At 44.4% G+C, this 13,785-nt stretch overlaps 1 protein-coding gene across 2 annotated transcripts in view; it reads left to right on the top strand.

Annotated features, from left to right (window-relative positions):
* BMPR1A (bone morphogenetic protein receptor type 1A) overlaps window positions 1-13,785 on the top strand; it is a 172,426-nt gene that overhangs the window by 119,377 nt on the left and 39,264 nt on the right. For both annotated transcript variants that reach the window (XM_084635589.1, XM_084635590.1), the window contains 2 exons: window positions 1,969-2,068; window positions 4,536-4,680. In XM_084635589.1, coding sequence (XP_084491715.1) covers window positions 1,969-2,068; window positions 4,536-4,680 — 245 coding nt within the window. The remainder of the gene's footprint in view (window positions 1-1,968; window positions 2,069-4,535; window positions 4,681-13,785) is intronic.

The following is a 13,785-nucleotide window of genomic DNA, read 5'->3' as shown; positions in this document are numbered from 1 at the left end:
ATAGTGCCTTTATACAAGGAGCCTCATTTGTGGCTCAAACTCATTGCCACTTCACAGATCTCTCTGTACCTTAGCTGGCTGCTATGTTTTTGTTTTGTTTTGTACTTTTAGATTTTGACAAAAAAAAACTTTCCTTCCAAAAAACCTCTCAGCTCCAGTCTTTTCTGCCATATGATCAGCAGTAGCATGGGGATTCAGGTGGAACATAGGGCCCTGCAGTGACAGTGGAGTGTGCTCCGATCCCTTCTGTAGGAAGCATTTCTGACCCATTTTTCCCCTGGAATTTTCACTCTCCTAAGGGAGAAAGGGGAGAACCTACAAAATCTAGCTAGTGAAGTAGTGTGTTACTAAATGGAACAGCAATTATTTTTGGTTTACGTATCCACCTTTATAAAAGCACATAGCCTGTGCTACAGGAACAGAACAGGAATTATATATATTAAAAAAGTCAACAAGACTATGATTGTAAATGGACCTCACAGTCCTTTAAAATATATCATATTCCTGCCTTTCCCTTGTCTCCAGCTTTATTTAACTCCCTTACTTTCATTTGAAATAGCTTGGAAAAACAGGTGAGTCTTAGAGTCCCATGAAGATCATATGATCTGTAAAGTTTCTGATCTCTCGCATTTCACCTTAGACATTAGATCCTGTTTACATTTTCTATTTTAGTGAATTTATAGTTATTAAAGGTACCAGATTAGACATTTCTGGAAACTGTATTCTTGTGTTTATTCACAGACAGCAACTGGAAGTTTTGCCCACTATGCTGTCAGGGGAAAGGAAACTGAACTAGACAGATGTGAATGTAGTTAAATTTCAGTTAAATATTGGCTTCTCTAATAAGATAGCCCTGAAGAATTGTGACGGGTGCTCTTGAGGTATGGGCATGGTACTACTAGGATTTGTTCTGAGACTACCAAGCTGTGATATGTAGACCACCCAACAGCCATCAGGTGGGAACATTTGATAGCTATCAATCGGGACCAGATTTAAATAAATAACCTAGAGATGGAAGTCTCTATATCCCATTGTCAATTTTGTGAGTCAGCCAGTCTCACAGGAGAGATTGGATATATTGGCGAGATTCTGGAATTACCTTCCACTGTTTATAAGAAGTGCTACAAGAACTTCAAATTCTATCTCGACAACCACTGAAGATAGATAGAAGTACTTTAGTCTCATGTCGCCTCTGAAATTTGCCTACTCTAACAGTACATGAAATCCTTTACAGCAAGTTCAGCAGTGCTAAGGAAGAGTAATTTACCCATTGCATGGGATGTTGGACAGTCAGATGTGCAAAGTTGTTGATAGAAGAATACGTGAAGTTACCAGTAAGGTTTTGCGTTGGTATGAGTGTTTTTTTAAGCTGGAGTATATATAAGGGGGGAGGGATAGCTCAGTGATTTGAGCATTGGCCTGCTAAACCCGGAGTTGTGAGTTCAATCCTTGAGGGGGCCCTTTGGGATCTGGGGCAAAAACTGGGGATTGGTCCTGCTTTGAGCAGGGGGTTGGACTAGATGACCTCCTGAGGTCCCTTCCAACCCTGGTATTCTATGATACTTTTGGTATCTGTTGGAAATGAAAGCCTTCAGGAGCATTGGAGTGAGTTACCACTGGCATTGTAGGCAATATTAAGATAGCAAGGAACTTTATATAAGTATGTATAAAAAATGTGTGGCAAACCCTCAGTATTGTCAGTGTTGCTCCAGAGAATAAAATCTGATGCTTTGCAATTCTTTATCCCTGCTGCCCCTTTTGGAAGGATCCCTGATATTGCTGAGTGTAGCTGTAGCTCCAAATGAAAAATAATATTTTATGGGGAAGAGGTTTACAAAATTGGCAGTTACAAAATACATAATCTATGAGAAAGTGACTGATAAATAGAATATTTTATTTATACTAGAATCTGATTACTGGCAACTTTTTAGGAAATAAGTATTGTAACTGTTTTATTTTTTTAAACAGATGGACTTTTTGATGGGAGCGTTCGTTGGATGGCAGTGCTGATTTCTATGGCAGTCTGCATCATTGTTATGATCATCTTATTTAGCTGCTTTTGTTACAAGTAAGGAGAAGTACTTCCTTCTGCACTAGTATTTTTTCCTGTATGATGATATACAAAATGACTTATTCTAGAGATGTGTTTAGTTAGAGAGAGAGAGAGAGATTTTTAAATAGCTCCAAGAGGAAACTAGTTAAATGTAACTTTACATCTCTATGGACAGTGGTTTATAGTGTTAGGTAAAAATGTGGACATTAACATGTTGTATGGAATTTCATAGAATTTCATGTCTTATTCCAGCAGTGTGTGAAAACTGTACTGGTTTTCAGAACAAGGTATGATTATGGCACTAAAAAATTCCATAAACAAGAATATGTTAACGCTTTTGCACAGTTGGATATTAGGCCACTGCTATTTTTATTTGTGTGCTACTTCTGAGTTTTATCTCTTGCATTATTCTGTCCTAGGAACATATTAAAGCTTCAAATAAGCCACAGAAATAACTTTCTACAGTTTTTCTGCTTTTTTTAAAAAATAGGAGCTATATTTGTCCTGCATAGTCTGAACTGAACACAAAACGTTCTGCATTTTTGTCACTTGTTATTCTCTGTTTTCACACTGCCCAGGGATGCATGGTTGACCCTAATATTCTTTAACTCTAAACCATACATTTAAAACAATAATGTAGTGGAAACATTCCAGTATTTATATCTCACACATATCATACATTGAGCTGGTGCAGGAAGGTTTTGTTAATATTTTCATGGATATTTGGTATTAGGTTTCTGTCAAATCTGGATGGGAGTATGAAATCTTATTGAGAGTAAAGAGTAGGTATGAGTGATGGTAAAATGACTAAGTTTTCATAGAACAGCCACAACCAGAAGAAAACATGTCTTATATAAACATGTCTTATGGTATTCTTTGTCATCTGGAGTCCCACAGGACTTCACAAACTTATCAAATTATATTCTTTCTATAAAATTCCATGCAAAATATGACCTATAAATGTGTATATTGAAAGAAGCTGTTAGGAGTCCTGCACCACTCAGTGCTCAAAATTATGTGTGGTAGGTTTTTCTGCTGCTCTTTGTCAAATAGTGTAGCATGATGGAATACGATTTGTGAAGTTGTACGTATGATATTTGAAGGCAATACATACGATCTGTTGATGCATGTATTGGATGGTGCAGTGCTCGTACCAGCAGTACAAAGGGAAAGTTAAGTTGGCTGGATGCATTGTGTGTAAAGCTGCATTTTAACTGTGCATTTCCCAGTTTTTTCCCCCCAGAACACAAACATTTTGAAGGATTGTGGGGGAGGGGAGGAAAGTGTGGGGAGATCTTAACTGAGCATTTTCTGTTTTTCTGACTGTTATTTTGGATTTTGAAGCCCTATGTTCTGAGAGCATGTAAGGAGTGGAAAGTCTGGTTGTGGGGCAGTAATGTTAACTTTAACTTTACAAAGCTGTTTGTACATGAATTTTTAAAGTAGATTTCACCCTGCCTGTTTTTCTCTAGAGAAGTTGCTCAGGATGTGCTCTAGCACCACAATGGTGGATGTGATCTTGGAACCTGAATAAAAATTAGAGCTTATAGTGTTTCCTCTGTGCTGTTGGCCTAGAAATTCTCTTGTGGATAAATTAGGGATTTTAATAATACTGTGGTAATAGGACCTAATGGAGTCTGGGTTGCAAGTCGCTTCACTCAGTTTCTCTGTTGTTTTGCCTATTTGGAAGTTAGCGAAATAGACAAAATCTTAAGTACTTAGGACACTTTCCTTTCAATTATGAGTTCTAGGAGTGGAAGCAGCAAAGAGCAGAATAGAACAGAACAAGAACAGACTGTAATCCTCATATTCAATGTGCGTGCTTCCAGGAACAATATTTATTGTGTGCCAGCTGGAGTTTAGTTCATTAGCCAAGTTGTCATAATTGAAGGCATTGACATAGCAGAGCAGTTTAATATAAAAACTCATGGCTTCATTATAATTGCATATAAAATAAATCTCTGCTTTCCTGTTTGCAATTTTTATTATATTTGTTTTGTTGTAAAGAAAAAAAGAAAAATAGGAGAAAAGTGATAGGTATTTTTAAACAGTTATGACAAAACAGTCATTTGCAGATCTCAGTTCGGACATCACTGACCAAAAGATATCTCAACCATTACTCAGATGAACTGAGTTCACCTGTATTCTGTAATCCTATTGGCAAAAATACTGCAAATATTGATAGAAAGTCCTAATTTGCTCTAACTGAAGTTAATATAGCCCAGATGGAAATGTTGGCTTGAAAATGTTATATGACCACTTGATAAATTGTAAATCAGTATGTCTACATGAGTCTCAAGTGTCTTTTGTACACAATTTAAATATTCTTCAATCTGTCATCTAAAAATGACATGACCATGTAATAAATATTGCTTGTTTTTAAAAACATGCATTTAGCTTTTTTCTTTTTATCGGTCAAAATGTTTAATAAACTGTAACGTTATATTTAAAAGTATTAATGTGTAGTTTTTTTCTTTTGCAGACATTACTGTAGATGGGTAGCAAAGAGACGTTGTTATAATCGTGATCTGGAGCAAGATGAAGCATTTATTCCAGCTGGGGAGTCATTAAAGGATCTTATTGACCAGTCACAGAGTTCTGGCAGTGGATCAGGACTACCTTTGTTGGTAAGCCAAGTCTTAGATTTTCTTTACTGCTCTCCTGAGTGCCAAAATGGTAAAACTACATTTCAACATATTTTTATTCTTGAAGTATATTAAAAATCCACATTCACACATTCTTACAATTAAGAAACACATATACAAATATACATTTTAAATCCCCTATACAATTACCTATTATAATTATAATACATGACGAAGATAAAGAAAATAAATCAGAGTCCATTTCACTTTTTCATTCTTGTGTGGAGTAGTGAAGAATATACAGCTAAGAAACTATTTTTAATGTTTTAAACAAGTTGTCTTGCATAGATAAGATTGACATTTGTATCACTAATGCACTCAAAGAAATGCCCACAACTACATTGTACTCTGTTAAGTTTGTGGTTTATAAATTAATCATTCAAAACTTACATCTTTGACTAATTCAATATACCAGTCCTCCATCCCATTTTTCTGTGATGCCTGTAACCTTTGTTTTATCAGTGACTCTGATGTATCTTTGTTCTGATACCTCTTTGTAAATCCATGTGTCATCACCTACCAAATAATGGTCCATTTTGGTCAATTTCATGGTCATAGGAACTAAAAAATTATAAATTTAATAATTTCAGCTACTTAAATCTGAAATTTCATGATGTTGTAATTCTAGGGGTCCTGACACAAAAAGGAGTTGGGGATGAGGTTGCAAGGTTATTGTTGGGGGTGTTGCGGTACTGCTACCCTTCCTTCTATGCTGCTGCTGGTGGCTGCGCTGCCCTCAGACCTGGGGACCTGGAAAGCAACGGCTTCTGGCCAGGACCCCAGCTCTGAAGGCAGACGTGCTGCCAGCAGCAGCACAGAAGTAAGGCTGGCATGATATGATATTGCCACCCTTACTTCTGCACTGCTGCTGGTGGGGCACTGCCTTCAGAGCTGGTCGCCCGGCCAGCAGCCACCGATCTCTGGCGGCCCAGCTCTGAAGGCAACACAGAAGTAGGGGTGGCAATAAAGTGGCCCCCTGCCCCCTAAAATAACCTTGCAACCCCCCCCCCCCGAAACTTACTTTTGGGTCAGGACCCCCAATTTGAGAAATGCTGGTCTCACCTGTGAAATCTGTATAATATAGGGTAAAAGCACACAAAAGATCAAATTTCACGATCCATGACAAGTTTTTCATGGTCGTGAATTTGGTAGGGCCCTAGTCATCACTACAGTGACCATTTCACTCAACTTCACCTCTGAAGACCTTGGTCTTTGCTTTTTACCCACTCTATATTGCAGATATCCCAGCTTTCCAGTAGAAAGCTCCTGCCTGTTTTCTCCCGTATACAAAAACACATAACATCACCCCATTCACAAATCCCAGTAGCTCCTCATTCGTTTTAGGATCCAACTCTAGAATTGCCCTCAGGTTTTTTTAAAAGTCTCCATGCACTTAAAGCAGCTTACTTCATAGATCTTCTCTTTCCATGAGTATGTGTCCATGTAGGTTGCATGTGCCCCGTGCATGTGAGGTTAGATGATTTTTTTTTAATAGCCATGTCCATCCAGGCTGCACATGCACCATGTGCTGCCTCATGTTCCCTGCAAGGGTATAAAGGGCAGAGTTGCTCCAGCCCTCCATCACTTCCCTCTTACCACCCATTGCAGCAAGACAGAACCCTGTCAACCCGCTTTTTTTTTTTTTGGTGATCTTCAAACTAATCATCTTGTCTATCTTCACTCTCATCTTAATTTCTTTTATAATTTGAATGTTCCTAAAAACAAAACAAAAAGAACAGACCTACATCCCCTCCTGTACAGTGCGTCAAGATGCCTCATGCCAACCGCCATGGCAAACTCTAAACTCACAGGGTTTAAATCCTGCCCAACCTGCAATGGACTCATTGCCTTGGTTGATGAGCATAACAGCTGCCTTTCCTGTCTCAAGGAGAGTCCCATCACTGATTAGTATTTAGTGTGCCTGTCCTTCTCAAGGACTCAAAAGTAGAAGAACGCATGGCTGAAACTACACCTACTCAACCAATTAATGAGCATCACCTCAGATCCAGACAAGACATTCTTCTCCAAAGAAGACATCTTCAGTGGGTGCCGTCCAAGGAAGCCAGCAGCAAAAGAAAAAACCCATGAAAATGGACACCTGTTGAAACCTTTGGCACCAGCTGCTGCTACACCAGAACCAACAACTGTTTTGGCACTTGTAGCAACATGCTTGGCACCATTACCTCACAACAGCTCACCAACACAAGAGCATGACCAAAAGGCAGGGCCAAGTGGAGATCAAACACTGAGAAGTATTGCTCAGGGAGATGTGATGAGACATCAGTCCTCCATGGACAATATCTAAGTCCTCTGCTAAGGGAGTAGCACAGAGTAAACTGGCACCTGCTTCGATTTCAGGACTAAGACCTGTCCTTACAGAGCAGTCAGGATCCTCTCTGGGGACATCATTAGTGCCAACATAGCACCAGCGTTGAGACATTACCCCATGGCACTCCCATTTGAAGAGTATTTCTCTTCTTCTCCATTCCCAGATTTCTCCTTCATGTTGAGCAGCAATGCCTCTTCTCTACTTCCTGAGAGTAAACCTAGAGCTGCTACCAGAGATCCATCTTGCTAGGCACAACACCACAAAAGAGACATGGGTGGCGTTGGACTAACCAGCTATGAATTGGCCAGTACCCTTATCCCATGCCACCTTAGCCTTACTGGCCCTATTGGGACCATCTTCTCAGAATATCTTCCTCTTCCTCCTCCCTCCCCAGTAGGTTTAGGAAGAGGAGGAATTGGATTCATCACTGCCCAGACCACAGGTACTAGAACCTTACCCAGGAGCTGTACAATATCAGAACCCTCAATCTCTTCCCAAAGGATAGTCATCCTCACCTGATGAGGCAGTCATACCAGCTCCTGCCTTGACAGTTGATGACTTTAAAGCTTTTCAGCATCTGCGAGCTCCTTTGGTGGAGACCCTGAATATCAAAATGACAGTCATACAAGAGAAATCCTGTCAACTCTTTGACATTTTGACCGCATCAGATCTGGCAAGAATTGTTCTCCCCATAAATGAGGGCGTGCGATAGCCAGCCAAGGGTCTCTGGCAAACCCTGGCTACCATCCAGTCCATGTCAGAACAGGTGAACTATGGGACTATCAGGTGCCTCTAAAAATTCAAATACTTTTACTCCCATCAAAACCCAGTATCATTGGTAGTTGCAGTAGTTCAGGAAAAATCAAATGAACAAAAGGCACACCCAAGAACAAGGATATTCAAGTACAAAGCCTACTCATCCACTTTAGTGTAACTCCATGTGGCAAACTACCGGACTCTCACCAGATACGATTTCCTGACTTGGGAAAGGGTTGGTTCCCTTCCTGGTGAAAGTACTGCAGGCTCTGGAGCATATATAGATCTCAAAGAAGGCCAGATGTTTACTAGTACAGCCCTAAAGGCAGCTTTGGATCCCTCCTTAAGGTTGATGACCATGGCTGTAATCATAAGGCTGTTAGCATCTGCCATGGGGAACAACATGAGGACAACATACAAGACCTCTCTTTCAGTGGTATGAAACTCTTCAACAAAAGAACTCAGGAAGCACTGTGTTCCTTGAAGGATTCAGGGGGCCTACTCAGCACAGTAGGCTTACCCATATTCTCAGGGCAGACAGCCAGAGTACCTATCATGGAAATGATTGTGATACTCAAGGAGACTCCAGTCATCTGCCTCCTCTGTCACATGGTCTGTCCCATCATCCAAACAGTAGATTTGATGGGAATGTCAGGAGCCACATAGGAACAGATCAGGAGACAGTCTTCATCTTGGATATAGTAGCCCTTGGCTAGGCCATTTATTTTCACACTTTCTGCCCACCCACTCTCCTTCCCTGTCCCTCTCCAGGGATCTTTCATACAAAAGCGTATTACAAAGAGAAATGGCCTCGTTCCTTCATTGAAGGGTTGGTCTATACTACCATGGTAAATTGATCTAGGTTACACTACTTCAGTTACGTAGCTAGATCCATTCACCGCAGTGTCTACACTGCGCTGTGTTGACGGGAGATGCTCTCCCACCGACTTCCTTTTTGTTTCTCGGGGAGATTGAGTACACAAATGGATGGGAGAGTGCTCTCCCACTGATTTATCATGTCTTCACCAGACGCACTAAACCTACGCTGCTAAATCGGCATTGCTGAGATCGATACAGCTAGTAGTGTAGATATGCCTAAGACCCATAGAGGATCCTCAAGATTACAGGGAAAGGGGATTCTAGCCATGATATTTCATTATCCCAAGGAAGAAGGGTCTTCATCCTATTTTAAATCTGAAGAGACTGAACAGCTATACACACCACCTCAGATTCAGGATGGTATCTCTTGCCTCTGTTGTTCCATTTCTTCAGGCTCAAGCATGGTTTGTGGCTTTCAAATTGCAAGGTGTGTACCTCCATATATCTATCCACCCAGCCTGCAGGAAGTACTCAAAGTTCAAAGTGGGACTATATCATTACCTGTACAAGATAAAGTTGCTCGGGCTCTCCACAGCCCTGTCCCACCTGAGAATGTAAGGCTTTCATGTCTCTCCCTGCCTGGATCACTGGCTGATCAGAGGCAGATCACAGCAGGAGTCCGTGAATATGACACTGCCTGATAGACTTTACCTGTTGCCCCTCCAACTTTCTAGAACCTGCAAGACTAGAACCTAGCACCTAGCACCAACATTTCAACATTGCCACTGGAAGCTCAGGCCGGGTTTCTGCTGGGGAATCCTGTGAATCTAGACACTGCAGGAAGTACTGTCCAGTGGGTCCTGAGTGGCTGCCCCAAAAGTCCACTGATTGGCCAGTGTTGGTATATATACCAGAAAGCAATCACAGGAGCTGTCTGAGTAACCTTGCATTGTTTCCTCATTGTTTCCACTCAGATCTTGCCTTGCTGTGAACCCCAGACTCTGGCTCTTGACCCTGGCTTAATCCCGACTCTACTACTTGCCTCCTGTCTACAACTCAGTGCCTGGCTATGACTTCTGGCATCCGAGCCCGGCTCAGCCCCAACTCCACTATTCATCTCCTGACTGCAGCTTGGTAACTGACCTGTGCGCACAGGCCACCCATGGCCCTGACTGTTTTTAGACCCTTTTTGCCCTCCATACTGCATCCAACCCCTCGAAAGGTGAATGGGCTGGGCCACCCTCTGACCAGAGGTTCCCTGAGGATCCGGGACCTGCAGGGCCAAGTCACCTGTCTGCAAGTAGAGAATCTCACACTACAGACCCAAACTACGTAGTTTATATCCAAGGCACAGACCTTGCATGAGCAGTTGGCACAGTCACTAAGCCCAGGTGAAGCAGCTTGCTGCCAAAGCACAGAAGTTATGCAAGCAGCTAGCAAGCAACTATACTCAGCTGTTCTTCCTGCTCTACCTCCAAACTAATCCCCCAGACTAGTCAGCCTTCTCATTGGCAAAGTGTTTGATTGGGCTTCCCCCCATTGGAGCAGAACAGACCAGTGCTCTCCAACTGGGATGCCTTCGTGCAAGCCTTCTTGACCATTGTTGATGACCAATATCATGTCTGCTCTGCAGATACTGCCCCCCGGAAGGTTTGTCAAAGGCAAGAGCTGGCCATTACCTACACCACTTACTTCCAATGGCTTTCTGCTGATGTTGAGTGGAATGAGGCAGTCCGGTTTATACCAGTTCCAGTGAGGACTCAGTGAAGTGGTAAAAGAAGATCTAGCCCATTTTAAAAACCCCACCCGCCTAGAGGCCTTTATTGACCTTGCCTTGTGTATCTGCTCTCGGCTGTGCAAGCGAAAGGAGGAAAGAAGGGGCTGCCTGATGCCCCCACATCTATCTGGTGTGCAAAAGCCTATAGAACTGAGTCCTGAACTCATGCAAGTCGATCTGGGTCACTGATTCATGAACCGCAGAGGAGAAAGAATGTTAATGTCTGTTTTTACTGTGGGGTGCCAGGCCACACCCTTGCCTACTGTCCTGCTTGGGAAATGGACCAGCCCAGGCCCAGTAGGGGGATACAGCCTCAGCATCACCAGAGCTCTGTGCTCTGGAATCACCCTGAAAACCTTGAGTAGAACCTGACCCAGGAACCATGACATTTCCCTGCATTTCCAGTTGCCACTGTAACTGGGGAGCTTGGGATTGGTGAGATGGATTCCCCTGCAACTGACACTTTGGGCCTGCTGCCAACTTTATAGATCTTAAGGCACCCCAAACACTCCAGATCCCTTCCCAGCCAAAATCTACCCCAGACCTGGTGGAGATGATTTATGGACTGCTTCTGTCATCAGGACTAGTGATCCAAAAGACCGTGCCCTTACAGGCATTAGTGGAGTAGCACTGGAAAATAATATGTTTAGATGTGATCTGCTCTCCATTCTTTTCAGTAATTCTTGGCATTCTTTTGTTGGGGCAACATGACCCTTGTATTTCCCCGTGGTGGAGGAACATAAGCTTCTCCTCCAAATATTGCCAGAAAGCTTGCCTCCATCAAATTCACCAGGCCGCGGAATACCCAAGCTCTGGGCCCCAGCACCGGATAAGACTCTTGGAAGTGAGACCCTGGGCAGCGGGGGCTAACCAGAAGGGGACAGATCTAGACCAGACCCCCGACAAATACTAAGACTACCTGGATGTGTTTGAAAGGAAAAACACAGATTCACAGCCCCACAATGGGGACTATGAGTGTCCAATAGACCTACAACTCAGGACAGAGGTGTCCTACAGTTGCATATACACCATTTCTGAACCAGAGCTCAAGGCACGACACAGGTATAGCCAGGAAAATCTTTCAAAGGGCTTCATTCAGCAACCCATCTCTCCAGCAGGAGCACCAGTTCTCCTTATGCGAAAAAAACATGGGTCACTGTCATAGAAGTCAGGAATGGCCAAACCGCAGCTCATGAGCCGCATTTGGCTTTTTTACAGTTAAAGTATGACTTGCAGAGCTCCCTCCCCACTCCTCCCATTTTCCTCCTACAAGACTGGTGGGGAGGGGGGAAGCTTGGGGCTTTTGCCCTGCTGCGGGTTGGTGGGGCTTGGGGCTTCCTCCCAGCAGGGAGGGGTTTCTTTGGGCTTCAGCCCCTCGGCGCATGCCTACCAAGTCTTGGGGCTTTAGCAGGAATGGTGCTGAAGCCCCGGCAGGTGCCTCTCACATGGCTGAAGCCCTGGGAGGTGCACCGTGACTCTTGAACTTCTGAAGGTTGTCCTGTGTGGCTCTGAAGGTCAGTAAGTTTGACCACCCGAATAGAATTATAGGCTAAGAAGGGACCACAAGGGTCATCTAGTCTAACTCCCTGCAAAGTTGCAGGATTTGTTGTATCTAAACCATCCAAGACAGCTAGTTCTTCTTTGAGTGATTGCTCATGTCCATTCCATTGTTGGTGTGTGTGCTCACCACATGCACTGGTGCCGGAAGATTTTCCCCCAGTGGTATCCGTAGAGGACCAGCTCTGGCGCCCTTTGGAGTGGCGCACATATGCGCTGGTATAAGAGGCGCCGCTGGCTTCCCCTCCCGCAGTTCCTTCTTACCGCCAGTGACCGTGCTGGAACATCTCCTTGCCTCAGGAAACTTTCCTTCTCAACTGTGCCTAGTTGTGAATCTCTTGTATATAGTTCTTAGGAAGTTTGTATAGTTTATTAGTTCCCTTAGTGCATAAGTTAGAAATAGTCCCCTATGGGATTTAGCCAAATGCCCCGATCCCCGGGTTTCAAGCCTTTTGACTGCTGCAAAAAACGTACGCCAGTCAGTGATCCCCAGTAAAGCTGTCTGAAGTGTTTGGGGGAGAGACATGTGAGCAACAAGTGCCACATCTGTAAAAGTTTCAAGCCACAACTAAAAAGGAGTGGGGCATTTGACTTAGAGCACTCCTTATGGAGCCTGCCCTCGCACCCATCTCGGAGCTAGCTATATTGGACTCCGCTCCAAGCACCACAGCATCGGTGTGGAGTGCACAGCCGGCACCGGCCTCCAACCAGCACTAATCCCCATCCCCAGTACTGGTTAAAAAGCAAAGAAAGGCCGGAAGAGGGCATTCTCCTACATCCCATAAAGGGAAGGGGAGAGCAAAGACTTGATGGAAGCAGCTCCTCCCCTTCAGACAGTGGCCAGTCTCCAGCATCTCTTGGGCTGTCGAGCCCCCTTCGAGACCCACCCACAACCCCGGGAAGTGGTATAGGCACTCAGCACCTGGCGGTGCCATCCACACCAAGGCCTTTCAGGCCACTAAGGTCATATTGTCTCTGCTGATGTTGCTCACGTCAGTTAGCGAGGTTGCCCCATTCAAGAGGTAAACCCCACTCTGGGACCTCTCCAGCAGTCCCCCATCAGTGCGGCACCGCTCCCCGATGCAGGGGGTGCCCTGCCAGCGCTCACCTAAGCAACGCTGCCAGCTCCCGGGTATGGGTCAGCTTACCTGTCAGAGTTCCCAGCATCGTTCCTTGGACTCTAGGCAGCGTTCCCTGGGATCCTGGCACCGATCTCCGGCTGTCTGGCGCAGACCTGTGGAGGTGCGTCGCCAGTCCCCGGAGCGGCCAAATCAATCTTCAAACTTGCGGCACCACTCTGGAGAGTCAAGATGCCGGTCCCCGGAGTTCTGTCACTGGTCTCTAATTTGCCTCTACAGATCCCCACGGGTACTTCGATGATCTCCTGAGCCAAGATGTCGATCCTCTTGCTCCCAGTCCACAGAGCTGCATTGCTCTCAAAGCATGAGGCATCGATCGCTGGGGTACTGTTAGCATTCTGCTGAATGCTGCGTGGCTCAATCTAGAGGAACAAGCCTGCTCTAGTCAGGTACAGCAGGTTCTCTTGGAGAAGCAGAAAGCCCTCCACCAGAGCAACTTACCTGGCAAAGCGGAAGCATTTCTCCTACTGAGCATCAGAACGGAATATCTCCCTGGCCCAGTCATCTGTGCAGTCCATCCTGGATTACCGGCTTCACTTAACGCACCAAGGGCTCACCTTCTCTTCTGTCAGGGTGCACCTGGCTGCCGTATCAGCCTTGCATCCAGGGTAGATTGGTGTGCTCGCATGAGATGTCGATCAAGTTCTTGGAAGGCCTTAGAAGATTCTTTCTGCCGATCCGGGATCCGGTTCCCCAGTGGGACCTCAGTC

Source organism: Lepidochelys olivacea, assembly GCF_965140295.1.
Source record: "Lepidochelys olivacea isolate rLepOli2 genome assembly, chromosome: 7".
In the NCBI taxonomy this organism is placed as follows: Eukaryota; Metazoa; Chordata; order Testudines; family Cheloniidae; genus Lepidochelys; species Lepidochelys olivacea.
The sequence above is the reverse complement of the archived record's forward strand: the minus strand, read 5'-3'. Positions and strand labels throughout refer to the sequence as shown.